At 46.5% G+C, this 15,919-nt stretch overlaps 1 protein-coding gene across 1 annotated transcript; it reads right to left on the bottom strand.

Annotated features, from left to right (window-relative positions):
* Positions 1–241: 241 nt before the first annotated feature.
* On the bottom strand, positions 242–9,441 carry LOC103181977 (nuclear receptor subfamily 2 group F member 1-A). The gene is made up of 4 exons (XM_007898798.2): positions 9,037–9,441; positions 8,075–8,536; positions 2,885–3,397; positions 242–1,096 (listed from the first exon to the last, which is right to left on the bottom strand). The coding sequence occupies exons 2-4, from the start codon at positions 8,430–8,432 to the stop codon at positions 822–824; spliced, it is 1,146 nt and encodes a 381-aa protein (XP_007896989.2). The 5' UTR covers positions 8,433–8,536; positions 9,037–9,441; the 3' UTR covers positions 242–821.
* Between the last annotated feature and the right edge of the window lie 6,478 nt (positions 9,442–15,919).

Genomic DNA, 15,919 nt, shown 5'->3' with positions numbered 1-15,919 from the left:
AGGTCTGCTGCTATTTTGCCGGTGGGAACGAGGAGCAGGTTTGGACGGCCTGTCACTGACCTACTTTCCACGCTCTCGCCCAGCGATGTTCTGAATGAAAACCATCCCCGCGGAGACTGTAGTCAGGGGCGACACGCCACACAGCCTGAGGCTGGCATATCTCACAGTGTTTGTTGTCCTGACGACAGAGAAGCTGGTCTGGGCTGGGGGGGGGGTCTGCACTGTTTGTTTGTCTCGGGGAGTGGGTGGGGTGGGGGGGGTTGAGAATGGGGTGGAGGTCTGTCAGCCTTGACAAGGGTCATCACAGAACCCAGCAGCCAGCCTTGTCTGTCATACTCCAATGAGGACCGACAAATTCAAGACAGTGTGATCTGGGACCTGTGATTAAGATTTTGAACACCCACCCAGCTTCCAGGCCTGAACGCTGGAATAAACCCCATCACAGGAACGAACTACTCCTGTACTTCCCAACTCATAACGGGATGGGAGGGATAGTGATGATGTGAGGGAGGAGATTGCCTGTCAGAGTGGAGGACCTTTTGCTCTGGGGCCTGGGTACATCCATCCAAACTCCCCCACCACAAGCTACAGTGATTGAGGAGTCTACAGTCCTTGATGGGCCAAATGGCCTTTTCTTGTTGAAAGGGTCATTGTTTAATTCGACATCTATATCTTGCTGACAAATTAAGACTTGCGAGTCTGCCCAGTTCTTCCAGTGTTATCCCTTATAGACCTTTCAGCTGCTGCGGAATGGGAATTGCATGGGATATTCCCTCTGTGGTGGCAGAACCTTGTGGGATCGATGGATCGTGTCCGACGAGTCATTGAGCCGACATGTAAGGCCAGTTGAAGGAGCCTCCTGACAGGAGCATGTCTCTGATCAGGGTCTCGATGGGAGTCTTGCCCACAAGTCTCATGAAGAAAAGCTGTCCGATGAGGGAGGCGGGCACGGCTCGGAGCGCCGGGAGCCTCAGGAGCAGCTTCCCGAAGCGCTGGGGCTGGGGTGGGTACTGGGAACGCACATATTCCGCCAATGACTCCTGAACCTTCTCCTGTAAACTCTCAATGTGGGCTGGCTCTGAGAGGCCGGATGCATCTAGTGGAGAGAGAGAGAGGACGGGGGGGGGGGGGGGGGGGAGGGAAAGCAGACAGAATTCAAGCATGTTCTTCCATGATTAAAGTAGCGAAGCGGTTAACAGTCTACAATACACAGTCACTACACACGTCCCTTTGGATGAGATGTTAAACTGAGGTCCTGTCTCCCTGTTCAGGTGGACTTTAAAGATCCCATGGCGCTATTCGAAAAGAGGAGGTAGTTTCTCTCTCCCCCCCGGAGTCCTGGTCAACAAATCCTCCAAATAAAATTGGTCACTCATTCCATGGTTGTTTGTGGGACACTGATGTGTGCGACTGGCTACCACATTTCCCCCACAAAATACACAGTCAATCCACCTTACGTATATCCTTGAGACGTGTTGACAACGTGATAAGGCGCTATACCAAATGCGAGGATTATTATTACAGTAAATCCTGTAAAGCACTTTGAGACATCTCAGGGGAGTGATAAGGCGCTATATCAAATGCAAGTATTATTTTTATTTATTGGAGAGGGGGGGAGGAAGGCTTAGCCTTTTCACTATCAATAAACAGGGTGGATGAACAACACAAAATAAAGATATCATTCAGGCTGACTGTATTGAAGTTTGCAGTCAATTTTGACAGCTATGATACGTTGAATTAAACATTATCTTAGCTGAAATGTTATTGCAATGAATACATTGCCCCCAGCTCTCGGTGTGTTTAGACTTTATATTTGCCAACTGTAATCTGAAGCACGTGACATCCATATTAATAATAATCATTGTATTTGATATGACTCCTCCAATGCCAAAATATCTCAAAGCGCTTCACAGGGAATTGTGCATTTGCGGGACATTGTGGTAGTTAATTTGCACGCAAAGTTTATGAGAAATTTATCTGGGGGATTGTTGGCCATGACACCAAGAGAAACTCTCTCTCTTCCAAATAGTCGGTAACGTTCTCAACAAACAAATTCGATCTCAGTTCAATTTCTCATTTCAAAGACTGACCAACTCCGAGTGTCAGCTCAGAGTAGGAGCTCAAAGTCCCTAATAATAATAATAATCCTTGCATTTGATATAGCGCTTTTCACGTCGGGAGGACGTCCCAAAGCGCTTTACAGAACACACTGTAAAGTGAATTGACTGTATATTTGTGGGCGAACGCGGCAGCCAATTGCGCACAGCAATGTCCCACAAACAGTCGTAGATTGAAAATGACCAATTTATTATTGTTTTTTTTTTTGGTTTTGAAGGGATTATTATTAGGCTCTGTGTGGAGTAAGGAAACTTGCCCAAGGTTTCGCCCTCTGCCTGGAATTGAACTCAGGTCTCTCGCTTGCAAAGCGAGTGCTCTAACCACTGAGCTACAGGACTCAAGGTGGGACTTGAACCCACAACCTTTTGACACAGAGGCAAGAGTGCTACGGCCTGAGCCAAGCTGACACCTAGGATGTCAGGTGAGGATAAACATCCAATGTTCCCTACACACACCGATAGTCAAATACCTTACCTCCTACGACCGGTCAGCTCCTCCATGTCCCGTTATTCAACAGTGCCTTGGGGCACTTCACAACTGTCCGGCTCAGGAGGTGGACCACCACAAAGGATCAATCGATTCCGATATCCCATTGCCTTGTCAAATGATTGCCACGTGGGATGCAGCTCAGCCTCAAAGAGACCCTACTAACCTCCTTCTCCATCTTCACCACCCCAAACTCAGCCCCAAAGTGATTAATAGGTCATTACCCCCAATGGATGTTCCTCTGACACTCTACCATGTTCTGAGACCCTGAGGCACTCACCTGGTGTGTACAGGGCGATGGCCTTTAGACAACTGTACTCAGCAGAATCCACCTGCAGATTCTTGAGCTTCTCCACTTGATCCTGAAAGATACGGATCTGGTCCATGAAGGCCACCACCCTCTCGGCGGACATCTGAGCAGAGTGGAGGCCGGCGGCGGCCAGGAGCGGGGCCATGTGGAGGGGAAGCGAGGACTGGGCTGCGTTGAGCACGAACAGCTCGCTCCAGCTCAGCCTGAGCAAGGCCACCTGGTCTGGGATCTGGAGCTCGTGAAAGAAGGGGATGTTTCTCGCCCACTCCACCACGCTGAAAAGCAGCCTAGCCGCCAACTCGCAGATGTTGTCTATGCTCATGAGGTTGCACTGGCTGTTGTAGCGGGAGCTCGGGTAAGGCTCGGCTCGTAGCAGGAGGGAGATGAGACTTGGGACGCTGCTTCCGTTCAGATGGTCTCCGCTCGTGAGCGAGATTTCTCCCGGGCTGGACTGGACTGGGGCTATTCTCCCTCGTTGAACCGCTGGGGGCAAAGGGGAAAGGGGGCAAAGTGGGAGGAGGGGGGGAGAAGAAAAAGGAAATTAGAATCAAGACTTACAACAATAACTTGCATTTATACAGCATCCCTCATGTAGGGTAACGTCCCAGAGTGCTTAGGAGAGACAAAACTGGATGTAATGGGAGTGACATGTTGCTCTTGATCACTCTTCCCAATAGTGTCCCAATGGATTCTAAGTTGGATAATTCTCTTCAACGCACGGCAGCTCCAACGCTCCAGCACCCCCTGAAGCACAGCACCCAGTGAAGGTGTGGACACAGCGGTGAGTATTAAATTCAAGCTTGGCTGCGATTTAACCCATTCCCCTTCTTTACTCTGTGTTAGCTGTGCTGTGACTGACTGACCGGGAAAAGAGTCCCAGAGCAAAACATAAACATATTTTCTCCATAAAATTGTTTCTAAGATTTTTACCCCATGTGTGCAATTACAAGACAGCAAAGGAAGTTTGAGCCGTTAATGAGTGAAGAGGACATTTAACCTTGCTCTGCGTTGTCTTTCTGTAAGGCAGCAGTCAACCGTGTCCAGTTAGATAACATTTTAAAAGGTTCTTTTAAGTGAAACAAATGCTGACCCCTTTTCACCTCTGAGTGAATTAATCATTAATTCTTGTTCACCAGAAGTGTTATTCCAAGTATTCCAACCCCTGAAGAATCTTCACTTTTTTAACTCAAATCACCACATCACACTCTCAATCGCTCCAACAAATGCGTGTTTGGCTATTTCTCCATTTGGTTGGTTTAACTGTACAGGAGTATGTGAGAACTAACTGACCATTATACTTAATTTATTAATATTATATAAAATTTATAAAACATGTACATAGAGAGAGAGAGAAAGAGAGGAAGAGAAAGAAAGAGAGGGAGAGAAAGAGCAAAGAGAAAGAGAAATTGCAGAATTAATTATTAGAAATTCATCTCTAACTTTTCATACTTCTTTTGTCCCTTTGGGATTGACCTCATTGGCACTTTTAAAGAACTCCCAAGTCCGCTCCACCACAGGAGAGACAGCATAAAGCTCCCTCTACACTGTCAATCCAACACTCCCAAGTCAGCTACAGCACAGGTTAGATATTATAATAATAATTCTTGCAATTAATATGGCACCTTATCATGTCTTTGAGACGTCTCAAAGCGCTTCACAGAATATACTGTAAAGTGAATTGACTGTATATTTTGTGGGCAAAACGCGACAGCCAATTGAGCAACAGCAGTGTCCCACAAACAGTCGTGGATTGAGTGACCAAATTATTATTATCTTTTTTAAAAAGAGATTCTTACCCCCGGAAAAGCAATTCGCCAATTGACTTAACAATTCGCTAATTGACAACCGGATTCCTACTTACTGCTAGGTATGTGGAGTAAGGAAACTTGCCTAAGTTTTCGCCCTGCCCGGAAACCGAACCCAGGTACCCCTCGGGTAGAGTGAAGCTCTAAGCGTGAAGTGAAGCTCTCTCTACACTGTCCCATTCACTTTAGCATTCACAAGTCAACAACAGCATGGGTTAGATACAGAGAAAAGCTTCCTCTAACACTCTCCAGCTGGCAAAGCTCTGAACAAAAAAATGAGCGTGTCCAAACCTCAGGGTTTTATTAATGAGACTGTTCAGGGCTGTCTGGCCCTGTAATCTGGTTCAGTAATTTCTGCTTTTACTAAGAACCTATCTCAGTGATTTGCAATGTTAACTCAAAACCTCTTGGGACTGAACTGGCGGCTTCTTAAACACTTTTGCCGTTTAAAAGAAAGGAACAATGTACTAAAATGTGTGGAACGTAACACTCTGTCAGTGATGCACGAGGTCCTGAGCTATTGTATTAGGATCACAAAGGCAATGCCGTGCTGTCATCTGTACCGGCCAGACTGACCTTTGATCTCTCCACATCCTGGAGAAGGAGGAGGACAGGGCCCTAAGAGAAGCAGGAATGAAAGTAAAAGGGGTTTTGTGTTTTGCCACGTTTGTTTATTGCGGAGAGAAAAGGAACGAGTGTAATATGGATAGAGCGATGGGAGGGCGAGAGAGAAAAAGAGAAAGGGAGGAGAGTGAAAGCGAGGGAAAGAGGGATGAGAGAGAGAGAGAGAGAGAGAGAGAGAGAGAGAGAGAGAAAAAGATAAGGGGAGAGAGGCAGAGAGATAGAGGGACAGACAAACAGCTAAGGTTCAGTGTTCCACAACTGCCTATATCTGAATCAATTACCCCCAGTACAACTCAAATGTTCAACAACAACAATTTGTATGTATGTATACAGCGCCCTTCACTCAGCGTTCTTAACAGTGGCAGAGCCTGACACCAAGTCAGGGGAGGTAATCGGAAGCACGGTCGAGGAGAAAGGTGCTCAGGCGTCATCTGAAAATGGGGAAGGAGAAGGCAAGGCGAGGGGATTGAGGAAGAGTGTTTCAAAGTTTCGGGGTGCAGTGGCTGCTGATGGTGTGCAGGATGAGAGCCAAGCAGGAGGCCAGAGCCAGGATCATACGTTGGTGCCTTTTATCGTCAAACCAGTTATTGGGGGCAGATATTCCACAGCTGGTTCACGGACAGTGGAGGCTTTATTGAGAAATCTATGGTAAAAGGATAAGACTATGCAGGTCCACACCAAAGCTGGAAAGAGTGGGAGAGATGAGGGAAGCGCTATATCAAATGCAAGGATTATTATTATTATTTATTATTAGTATGTGACACTAAGCTTGAAGTTATAATATAACAATCCTTGGATTTGATATAGTGCCTTATCACGTCTTCAAGACGTCTCAAAGCGCTTCACAGAATTATACTGTAAAGTGAATTGACTGTGTAATTTGTGGGCATGTGAGATTGTTATAGGAAAGGGGAAACTTAAGGGAGGGGGCTCCAGAATCTTGAGGTCCTGGGAAAGACTGAGTTGGAGGAGGAAATTGAGTGGGGTGATGAGCCTTGATGTCAGTGCTCGGAGCAAGAGCATGACAGACAAATAGCCCTTATGTGGATGAGAGAGAAGCAATGAGAAGAGTTGTCAGTGAAATACAGGAGAACGAGAAGAACAACGTGAGTGAGAAGAGAAGGAGCGAAAGAGAAAGAGGGAGAAAGAATGAAAGAGAGAGAAGACGATGAGCGAGAAAGAGAGAGAGAGAGAGAGAGAGAGAGAGAATATGCGAGAGAGAAAAGTTGGAAGCTGCAGGAGATCTCTTTCCAGACTCTTTTCCAGTGTTTGTTGTGTCCTGTCCAGGATGGCAAGATATTTTGTGTGGGGGGAGGGTTTTCGTGCAGAGAGTGACGATACTGCAGAGGTCAACAGCATCCTGTCCCACCAAAGAGGTTCAATGCTGACCTTTAGACAACTGGCTCTGTAGGCATTAATGCAATCTGTGTTATTACACACTGACTGTGGGGGAAGTTTGAGGGTTGTAAGTGTGAGAGAAACCGTTGCTCTCAGTTTTACAACAGAAGGATTTCAGTCGGGAGGTTTTTGGCATCACTAACTGTGCGTGATGCTCCTCCAGCTTGTTTAACACTTTCTTCTCTTCTCTCCCTCTCTCCCTTTGTCTCATTCTCACTTCTCTCTCTATACCAATCTCACTGCCCCATATGAGCTCGATCTCATTCACTCTCTTGCATTCACACTCACTCTCTCTCTCTGCGCTCTTACTCTCTCCTATTTTTATTTTGCTGTGCGCAATAGGCAGCAGTGTTTCACCCACAAATACACAGTCACTGCACTATATATATATATATATTCTGTGAAGTACTTTGAGATATTTCAATGAAGTGATAAGGCGCTATATCAAATGCAAGGATTATTATTCTTTCTTGGAAACTTCCTCTCTCGCACTGTTTCCCTCTTTCTTTCACACTTTCCCACGTTCTCTCACACTCTCCCTCAGATATTCTTTCTCTCTCTCTCTCTATCTCTCTCTCTCACACTCTGTCACCTTCTCTCTTGCACTCTATATCTCTCACATTCTCGCTTTCTCACTATTCTCTCTTGTACTTTCTCACACACTCCAAATTTGAGATCCTACACCGGAGAGTGAGTTGCTAAATGCATTGACTGTTACAGAGTTGACTCTTATAGATCAGAATGTATTGGGTTTGATCTCTGAGAGTGATTTCTGTGGTGTGTTGGATAAAGATTGTACAAACATTCTCCGCACTGTCCACTCCAACACTCCCAGGTCAGGTACAACACATTACAGGATTCGATGCAGAACACTCCCTCTATATTGTCTGGTCCAGCACACCCAGGTCAGGGAATCCTGTACACTACCTGTTACTGTGTAAACGCAACAACAACAACAAAATTACATTAATACAGTATAGCACCTTTCACATCAGAAGGACATCCCAAGGCGTTGGACAGTTAAGGCTTTGTACCTGATTATTCTTTCTGTTGTGGCTGATACAAACAGAATTAACTCTACCTCTTGCCCACTGTCTATCCAGCAAACCAGAGGATCAAATATACCATTTAAACAGGTGGATGGAGAAACAACAACAACAACAACAACAAACTCAAAGTGTACTCCAGGGCAGTTCAAACCTATACATACATGCACCTGATAACATGCAGCCTCTGCATCGACGTGGACTTTCTCCTTATGAAAGGGGCACTCCCCCTCCCCCTCCCCCCCCCCCCCCCCCCCTACCACACATACACACAATGTTTGGTTTACCTTCTCGTTTCATGCCCACTTTGAAGCACTTCCTCAGCCTACAATACTGGCACTGGTTTCTGTGGTGTTGGTCGATGTGACAGTCCCTGTTGGATCTGCAACAGTAAGACAAGTTTCGCCGTATGCTCCTCTTGAAGAAACTCTTGCACCCTTCGCAGGTGAATTGTCCGTAGTGCTTTCCGCTTGCCCGGTCCCCACACACCACACACTCGGCTTGGATGCCTTGTCCTCCCAGGTCAGGGTCGCTGGCCGCAGCGTGTGAGGATGGAGCTGGGCTCTTCAAGGCTTCCTCTGGGTTGCAAGAGCGAGGTTTGGAGTCAGTGTGAGAGTCCCTCCAGTCATCAGCCACTGTTGCCATTCTTTTCCTCCAAACGCCAAGCCAAGTTGTTAGCACTGGGCTAACAACAACAACCCCTTCATTCAATCAGACCAGCAAGACAGCAGCAAGGATTTTGAGAAAGTCTGTGTTTTGGATTGGGGTGAGGAGGCGGTGGGGGTGGGGGGAGAAAGAGAGACAGAGCGAGAGAGGAGGGAGAGAGAGAGAGAGAGAGAGAGAGAAATATTAGATTTAAAAGGATTAAACAGCATTTAAAGTTTTTGCAAAATGTTTGCGGAAAGCAAAAACAAAGTTTGCAAAAGAAATTTGAAAAAAAAACATTCGAAAGGTTTTATTGGGATTAATATTATCTTAAAACCTGAAGGTTTTATTAGGATTAAGATAATTTTAAAAACGTAAACTCGCGTTAACGATTCTTAAAAAAATGAACACGTTCAAGTGCTTAATACCGTCTTAAAACTTTAAGCTTTGGTTAAGATTACCTAAAAAACTTTTAAAGATTTGAATTTTCTCGTTCGAGAAGCAAACTTAAGTTTTCACAAATATTCTACTGGAGAGAGAAAGAGAGAGTGAGTGAGTGAGTGAGTGAGTGAGTGAGTGAAGAGAGGAAAGAAAATATTCATACCTAAGTGGTTTGGCATGCTCTCTCCTGGCATCCTCGCCTGGAATCTCCCAACAAAACGATACCATTCCCTGTTTTGAGGATATAAATGTATCTCTGCACTTGTTTTCCCTGTAGTTATAGTCAATTCGCTCTGTTCCTGACCTCAGTCCAGGCATCAGCAGCTTCTGAACAAGTCCATGGATGTAATGTGTATCTCTCTCTCTCTCTCTCTCTGTTCAGAGTTACTTTCAAAGACAACAAACAAACAAACAAAATAAAAGCATCCGTTTAAAAAGTCTCTCGCCTCTTCCGAAAAGTTTTTTTTGGGGGTGGTGGGGGTTTGTTTGGTTGGTAGTTTAAGGAAAAAAACTTCCTCTCCCCCATTCCCACCCCAGGAGAAAAGGGAGTGAATGGATAGGGGTGAGTTGGGGGAGGGAGAGAGAGAGAGGGAGAGAGGAGGGGAAGGAGAGAGAGAGAGAGAGAGAGAAGGAAGGAAGGAAGGAAGGAAAGGGGGGAAATAATCTCTTAGGAACTAGGGATCGTGGAAAAAAAGTTATGGGAGAGAAGCAAAGAGCAGAAATGTCTGCTGGTCTGGACAATCAGAGAGCGCACAGCCTGTATGGGTACATTGCCAGAGGAAGAGTACAAGGGCTGGAGAGGCTGATTTTTACTGAATGAAACAGGGGCAGGGAGTCAGTGACTGTCTGTGTGAGCAATGACACTCCTATTCAAGCCGGAACGTTGCTAAGGAGATGGCTGCCTTTTAAGGAAGTTTGGTGTCAGGGAACTAAGGGAAAGGGGGTGTTTGCTGCTCATAATAAGGGTCTGCCCCCAAGGTCTCCACTCAGGTGCTTTGGCTGGGTTTCACTTTTACTTGAGACAGTTTATTCAAACAGAGTATTGTGCACACACACGCACACATACACACACACACACAAGACAAGAATCCAGTAAGAGTGTGATTAGGTATAATAATAATCCCATACGATCCTTGCATTCGATACAGCGCCTCATCACATCGTTGAGCCGTCTCAAAAGCGCTTGGCAGAATATACCGCAAAGCGAGTTGACTGTATATTTTGTGGGCGCAACGCGGCAGCCGATTGCGCACAGCAGCGTCCCCACACACAGTCGTGGATTGAGCGACCAAATTATTATTATTATTATTATTATTTTTTTTTTTGAAGGGATTATGACACCCGGGAAAGCGATCCGCCAATCTTCGAACGAACAACCGGGTTCCGATAAACCTGCCCGGGACAATTTCTTTAAAAGGACAAGACGGGCAGACCCAAAAAGAGAGGGAGAGGAGGGTCCGAGGATATCTCAGTGTCGCGACATCGTCAAACTTCACTTTGAATTGAGAAGGGTGGTTGGATTTGTGTCCCACCAGCTGGGATTCAGAGTTCCACGATTTCACTGTATGTGTGGAATGTAAGCGAATTCCGCTCGCACAGGTATTTGCACAAGAACTCTTTACTTTTCTCCCAAATTCCCTTGGCCTCACGCCTTTCCTCCTTTGTCCTGGAAAACCTCCTAAAGAAAACCTCCTAAAAAAGCCTCCCAATCTCGTATCAATACCCTCACACACCCTTCACTTCCCACACTGGGTGATCCGTATCCCACGACACCCTTTGACATCTTATCCCTCTCTGACAGACAGCCTCTCCCACCCCTGCCCTCCTCCACCACTCCCGATCCCAACCGCTCTGCTTGGGTGCAAATCCTTGACTGTCCTTCGCTTTGGGATGTGCTCCGGGCGTGAATGGCGCTATACAAACGTAATTTGTTGTTATATAAGATTGCTCGCTCACTTCACGGCTGTTTGTGGGATCTCTCTGTGTTCAAATTGGCTGCTGCGTTCCCCTACGAAATACACAGTCACTACACTTTACAGTAAATCCTGTGAAATGCATTGAGAAGACCTCCCAACACGAAAGGTACAATATCAAGCATCACTACCAGGATTTTTATAAATAGTTTTTTTCTCATGGTGATTTTTTTTCCCTCCCCTTTGTCATATTAACACTGACTCATATAGAGTGGGGGCGCGGGGGTGGGGGGGGGGAAGAGGGGCAGAACTCATGTCTCAAAACACCCCCTCTGTTCTGTCAAGTGAAGCGACTGCCAAACACAAAGTTGAAGTAAGCGAATGATCAATTTGTCAGAGAGCACAACGACTTTCAAATCGTGCCTCGGGATCTTTAACATTCAGCTGAACGGGAAGACTGGACCTAGTTTAGCATCTTAGGCAAAAGACAACACCTGTAACTATGCAACGTTCTCTCCCCCCCCACCCCACCACCCCCCCCCACCCCCACATACACACACGCTCACACCCTCCCAGCACTGTACTGGAGCATCAGCCTGGATGTTGAGCTCAGCTCCCAATATGGGGCTTTGACCCACAACCTTCTGACCCAGCGACGGAAACGCAAGCGGCCGAACCAAGCTGATCCTGATGAGTTTTCCGAGCCCCTCATTGACATGACTATGGGATGTTAACGGATGATTAATAGGACAGGATCCTGAACAAAAAGGAGGTCACTGCAGTTCACTGCCACTTTACCACGACTCAAGCAAACAAAAAAAATGAGTCTTTCTAATCAGATCAGCTTTTACTCAGCCTGGAGAACGGTAGCACCATAGATACCGAGGGCAGAGAAGGGGGAGGGGGAGGGTGAATCTATGCAAGCATCAGATTGTGTTAAAAAGTAAATCTTGTCCTCTTCAAGATGGGTTTTAAAGTGAGAGTTTCCAGACAGACAGACAGACAGAACAGACAGACCTGCTTTTAAGATTGTGATCTGGGCCAGTGGATTTAGTAAAGCCACACAGACTGGTGGAAGACCCCAGGTTTCTGTTCATGGTGCTCATTGAGCAACCAATCTTCGATCTCAGCCAGACAGTGGTTGTCTCTATAACTGACCTTGGGCTAAAGAGGGAAAGATCAGCCAAGTGTCCAGTCTCTGATCGTTTGCAAGCGATTCCACCCCCACCCACCCCTCAGACGTACTGGTTGCCAAGGCTGGCTCGCACGCTAAGTGGGTTAGGGTTAGAGAAAGAAGCGAGGAGAGAACATACAGCGCTTTATCGCGCCTCAAAGCGCTTCACAGGATTTTACTGTAAAGTGTACCGTGTACTCTGTAATTTGTAGGTGAACGGGGCAGCCATTTGCATACAGCGATGTTCCACAATGTTTTGGGGGTGTGGAGTCAGCCGGGTGTCTGATACATATGGAAACCCACCACCATGCTCCCACTAACAGTCATGAAGTGAATGAGCAATTTTATCTGTGGGATTCTTTGGACAGGACACCGAGAGAGAGAGAGAGAGAGAGAGACAGAGAGAGAGAAATACTCCCTTCCATTTTTGAGTAGGGATCATTAACACCACGTGACCAGGCGCAGACGGGAGCTTGGTTTAATATCTCAGCCGAAGGATTGGAAGGTCTCATGCGAAAATCATCAGCGCTGTTGGAAAGCCAAATAATCCAGTTAGAATCACTCTTGCTCCAAAAACGTTCCCAGCACCAATGATTATTGAAGCTGCTTAATCCAATAATTGTACCATCACTGTCAAGCGAATCCTTATCCGTCACATCACAAGTTTACTAAGGTGGGGGGGTTTGGGGAGGTGGGGGAGGGGCTTGGGGGGTGGGGGAAGGGGAGTGCGATGGAGGATTGGGAGCAGGAGGGGATTGCAAGAGGCTGCCCTTTCACCTTCAGCTCCTGGCATTTGTGACCCTTGATCTGTGAGCTGTGTGATCCCGCCAGGCACCAGTGTAACATTTGACCTTGTTTAGTCTGGGAGCTCAGCTCACAGCGCAGAGGGGAACAAAGAAAAATGGATCGCTGATGGCAGACAGGAAGGCGAGCGACAGAAGGGATTCAGGAGGAGGCACCTGTTGGGATAGGCTTATCGAGCGCCGATCTCTTTAGTTTAGACAAAAATCTTAATGTGATCAGCGTCGAGATGTGTTAGCATTCCGTCGACTGTATATTTTGTGGGCGAAACACGGCAGCCAATTGCGCACAACAGTGTCCCACAAGCTGTTGTGGATTGAGAGACCAAATTATTTTTTTTAAGGGTTTATTACCCCCGGAAAGCGATCCGCCAATCGACTAACAACTGGGTTCCTACTTACTGCTAGATAAACAGAGACATGTGGAGTAAGGAAACTTGCCTAAGGTTTCGTCCTGCCCGGAAATTGAACCCGGGTCTCCTCGCTTGTGAGGCTAGTCTAACCACCACTACTTAATGGGAGAGGTGGGTGGGGGTGGGAAACAATCTTGAAATCCCGTTAGAATCAAACATGATATTGACCCCAACACTTGAGGGTGTAGATTGGGTGAGGAAGGGGGCTGTGCAACAATCTGCATCTTCAGTGTTAAATCTTCGAGCTCCGACCTCCCATCAGTTTATCATTCTGCTTCGTGTAGGCAGAGGCGGGCCGCTACCGGAGCCAAGAATATTTGTGCGTGGCTTGGAAATGTCACTTAGCACCAGAAATGGCACAAGGCACCGGTGCCAGCTTTGCCCCGCTGGGCCGTGGTGTGATCATTAACGGCCAGGACGCTGTTAGCTCACTCATGCAGGGAGCCCAGAAGGATTGTTCCGCATCAGCTAACACCGTGCCAATAATATCTGAGAGCAGGAGCTCTGCACATCTCAAAGCGCGCTTATCTCTCGTCAATAATACCACGACTAATGCTAATAATTCTTACGTTTGATACAGGTAGTTATGGGATATTGTACATAGGTAGTTCGGGACATCTGTGTCCATGCGACCGCCAGGAAGGTGGAAGGCGAACGAGATGGACCTTGGTCTTTATTCGTCTAGCATTTCTTATGTTCTTATGTAGCGCCTTATCATGTTGTTGAGACGTCTCAAAGTGCTTCACAGTAGATATTGTAAAGTGCGGTGTCTGTGTATTTTGTGGGTGAAACTCGTACAGTTGCCAATTGTGCACAGCCATGTCCCCACAAACAGTCGTGGATTGAGTGACCACATTTATTTGTTTGGTTGTTTGGTTTTGTTAATGGGAATATTATCCCTGGGAAAAACAGGTTCCTACTTACTGCTAGAGATGTATGAAGTAAGAAAATTTTCCTAAGGTCTCGTCCTGTCCTGAATCGAACCAGGTCTTCTCACTTATGAGGTGAGTGCTCCAACCACTGAGCTACGGGACTCCAAGTAAGCTACAGTGGAGAGGTCTTGGTGGTTTGACTTCATCCCGGTTTTACAAAGGAAAGGGGAGTGTAGGTCCCACAGTCTCTATCCCTCGCTCAAACATCCCTCTGATTTGTTTCGCACAAGCAGGCTCCATCTGCCAGAGACACTTCCCACCAACAACACCACCCAGTAACTCGAGTGATGATCAAAAATAAAGATTATAACCTTTGCATTTTATATAACGCCTCGAACACTGTATCTATCGTCTTGCGGGTAATTGCTAATAAGTGAAGTGACTGTATTTGTGGGCAAACTTTCCTCTTCAACCAAGCCTTCGGCCATCCTCCCTACCATCCCTGCCCTCCACTCCTCCCGATCCCGATCCTCAGGTCGGGTCCAAATCCATGACTGTCCAGCGCCTTGGGACGTCCTCTCGACGTGAAAGGCGCTGTACAAATGTAATTGTACTTTGCTGATGTAGACCTCTGGATTCGTGCTGTTTGGGGGTTTGGGGAAGGAGTTACAGGAGAGGAGGGCTTATTTCCCCACAATCTATTTGCGAACGCTCAGCAATAGTAGGAAGAACGGACACCAACGACTCCCAAGGCAGCTGAGCTTCGTAATGGAGATTTTTTAAAGGCTGCCGACCTTGGTCACCTGCTCTTTGACATTTGAACTCTGACACTTGACATCTCTGCGGCTCAAGAGCAACCATTTGTTTCCATCTAAATGAATAAAGCGGGGAGTCTAGCCGTCGGATATCTCTGGCGGATTGGTTTTAATCACCTCAGGGCACGTTGGGAATCACCTCTGCCCTCCCCGCTCGTCTCCCAGTGAGGGGGAAAAAAATGCGCTCCCACTTAATTTCCACCAAACACAGATGGCCGGCGCGTAGCGCTAACCAATCAGAGGGCAAACGTCTGACATGAATGATTCCCTGTTATTTATTTATCGGGGGTTTTAGCATTTTGCAGATTTCCCTGTTGGTCAAGTGTGAGTGAGCCATAGTGATTAATCTGCTCTCACAACACTTGCATCCCATTTAAAGTGATGCCGGGCCTTTATAGATTCCGTAAACCCTCTTGTTAAACATGGTGTCTGCCCCCTCGGGAGCAGAGAGCTGCCGAGGCTATTTTTTTATCCCTGTTTGTGGGACGCTGCTGCACGCAAAATTGGCTGCCGCTTTCGCCCACAAAACACAGTCACTACACTTTACAGCGTTTCCTGTGAAGCACTTTGGGATGTCCTCTTGACGTGAAACATGTTACACCAAATGCAAGGATTATTATTATTAAACTTGTGACAATATAAGTATTAGAGTTGATCCGGGAGTCCTGTCTGGACAGTATAGATGGAGCTTTACTCTGTATCCAACCAGTGCTGTCGCTGGTCTGGGAGCGATGGATGCACTAGAATTCCTTCATCTCTGAAAATCATCACGCACTAAAAAAAATAATTTTAGCTGTTTAAATACAAAATGCTAATTTTTCACAGGAATAATATTTCAACAGCTGTGCCCTTTAGCAACCAGACACGAGCCAGCCTGTCAAACAAGCCTCTCGAAAGTGTTGCAACTTTTAATGAAGATATTTTTAGGCTGCGATTTTATAATACATTGTGCTTTAGAAATTCCAGTGACTTTGGACAGTAATTCTCGTGTTTTTAAAAAAATAAGATATTAAATCATATTTATATCCTCATCTCCTCTGAAAGATATGGGCTGATGTT

This window comes from Callorhinchus milii, unplaced genomic scaffold, assembly GCF_018977255.1.
Source record: "Callorhinchus milii isolate IMCB2004 unplaced genomic scaffold, IMCB_Cmil_1.0 Scaffold21, whole genome shotgun sequence".
In the NCBI taxonomy this organism is placed as follows: domain Eukaryota; kingdom Metazoa; phylum Chordata; class Chondrichthyes; order Chimaeriformes; family Callorhinchidae; genus Callorhinchus; species Callorhinchus milii.
This window is presented reverse-complemented; position numbering and strand designations above follow the sequence as displayed.

Coding starts and splice junctions, on each gene's coding strand:
- LOC103181977 (XM_007898798.2), bottom strand. CDS start 8,432: ATGGCAACAGTGGCTGATGACTGGAGGGACTCTCACACTGACTCCAAA. Junction 3,398..8,074: donor AGTGGGCATGAAACGAGAAG/GTAAACCAAACA, acceptor CTTTGCCCCCAG/CGGTTCAACGAGGGAGAATA. Junction 1,097..2,884: donor CATCGCCCTGTACACACCAG/GTGAGTGCCTCA, acceptor TCTCTCCACTAG/ATGCATCCGGCCTCTCAGAG.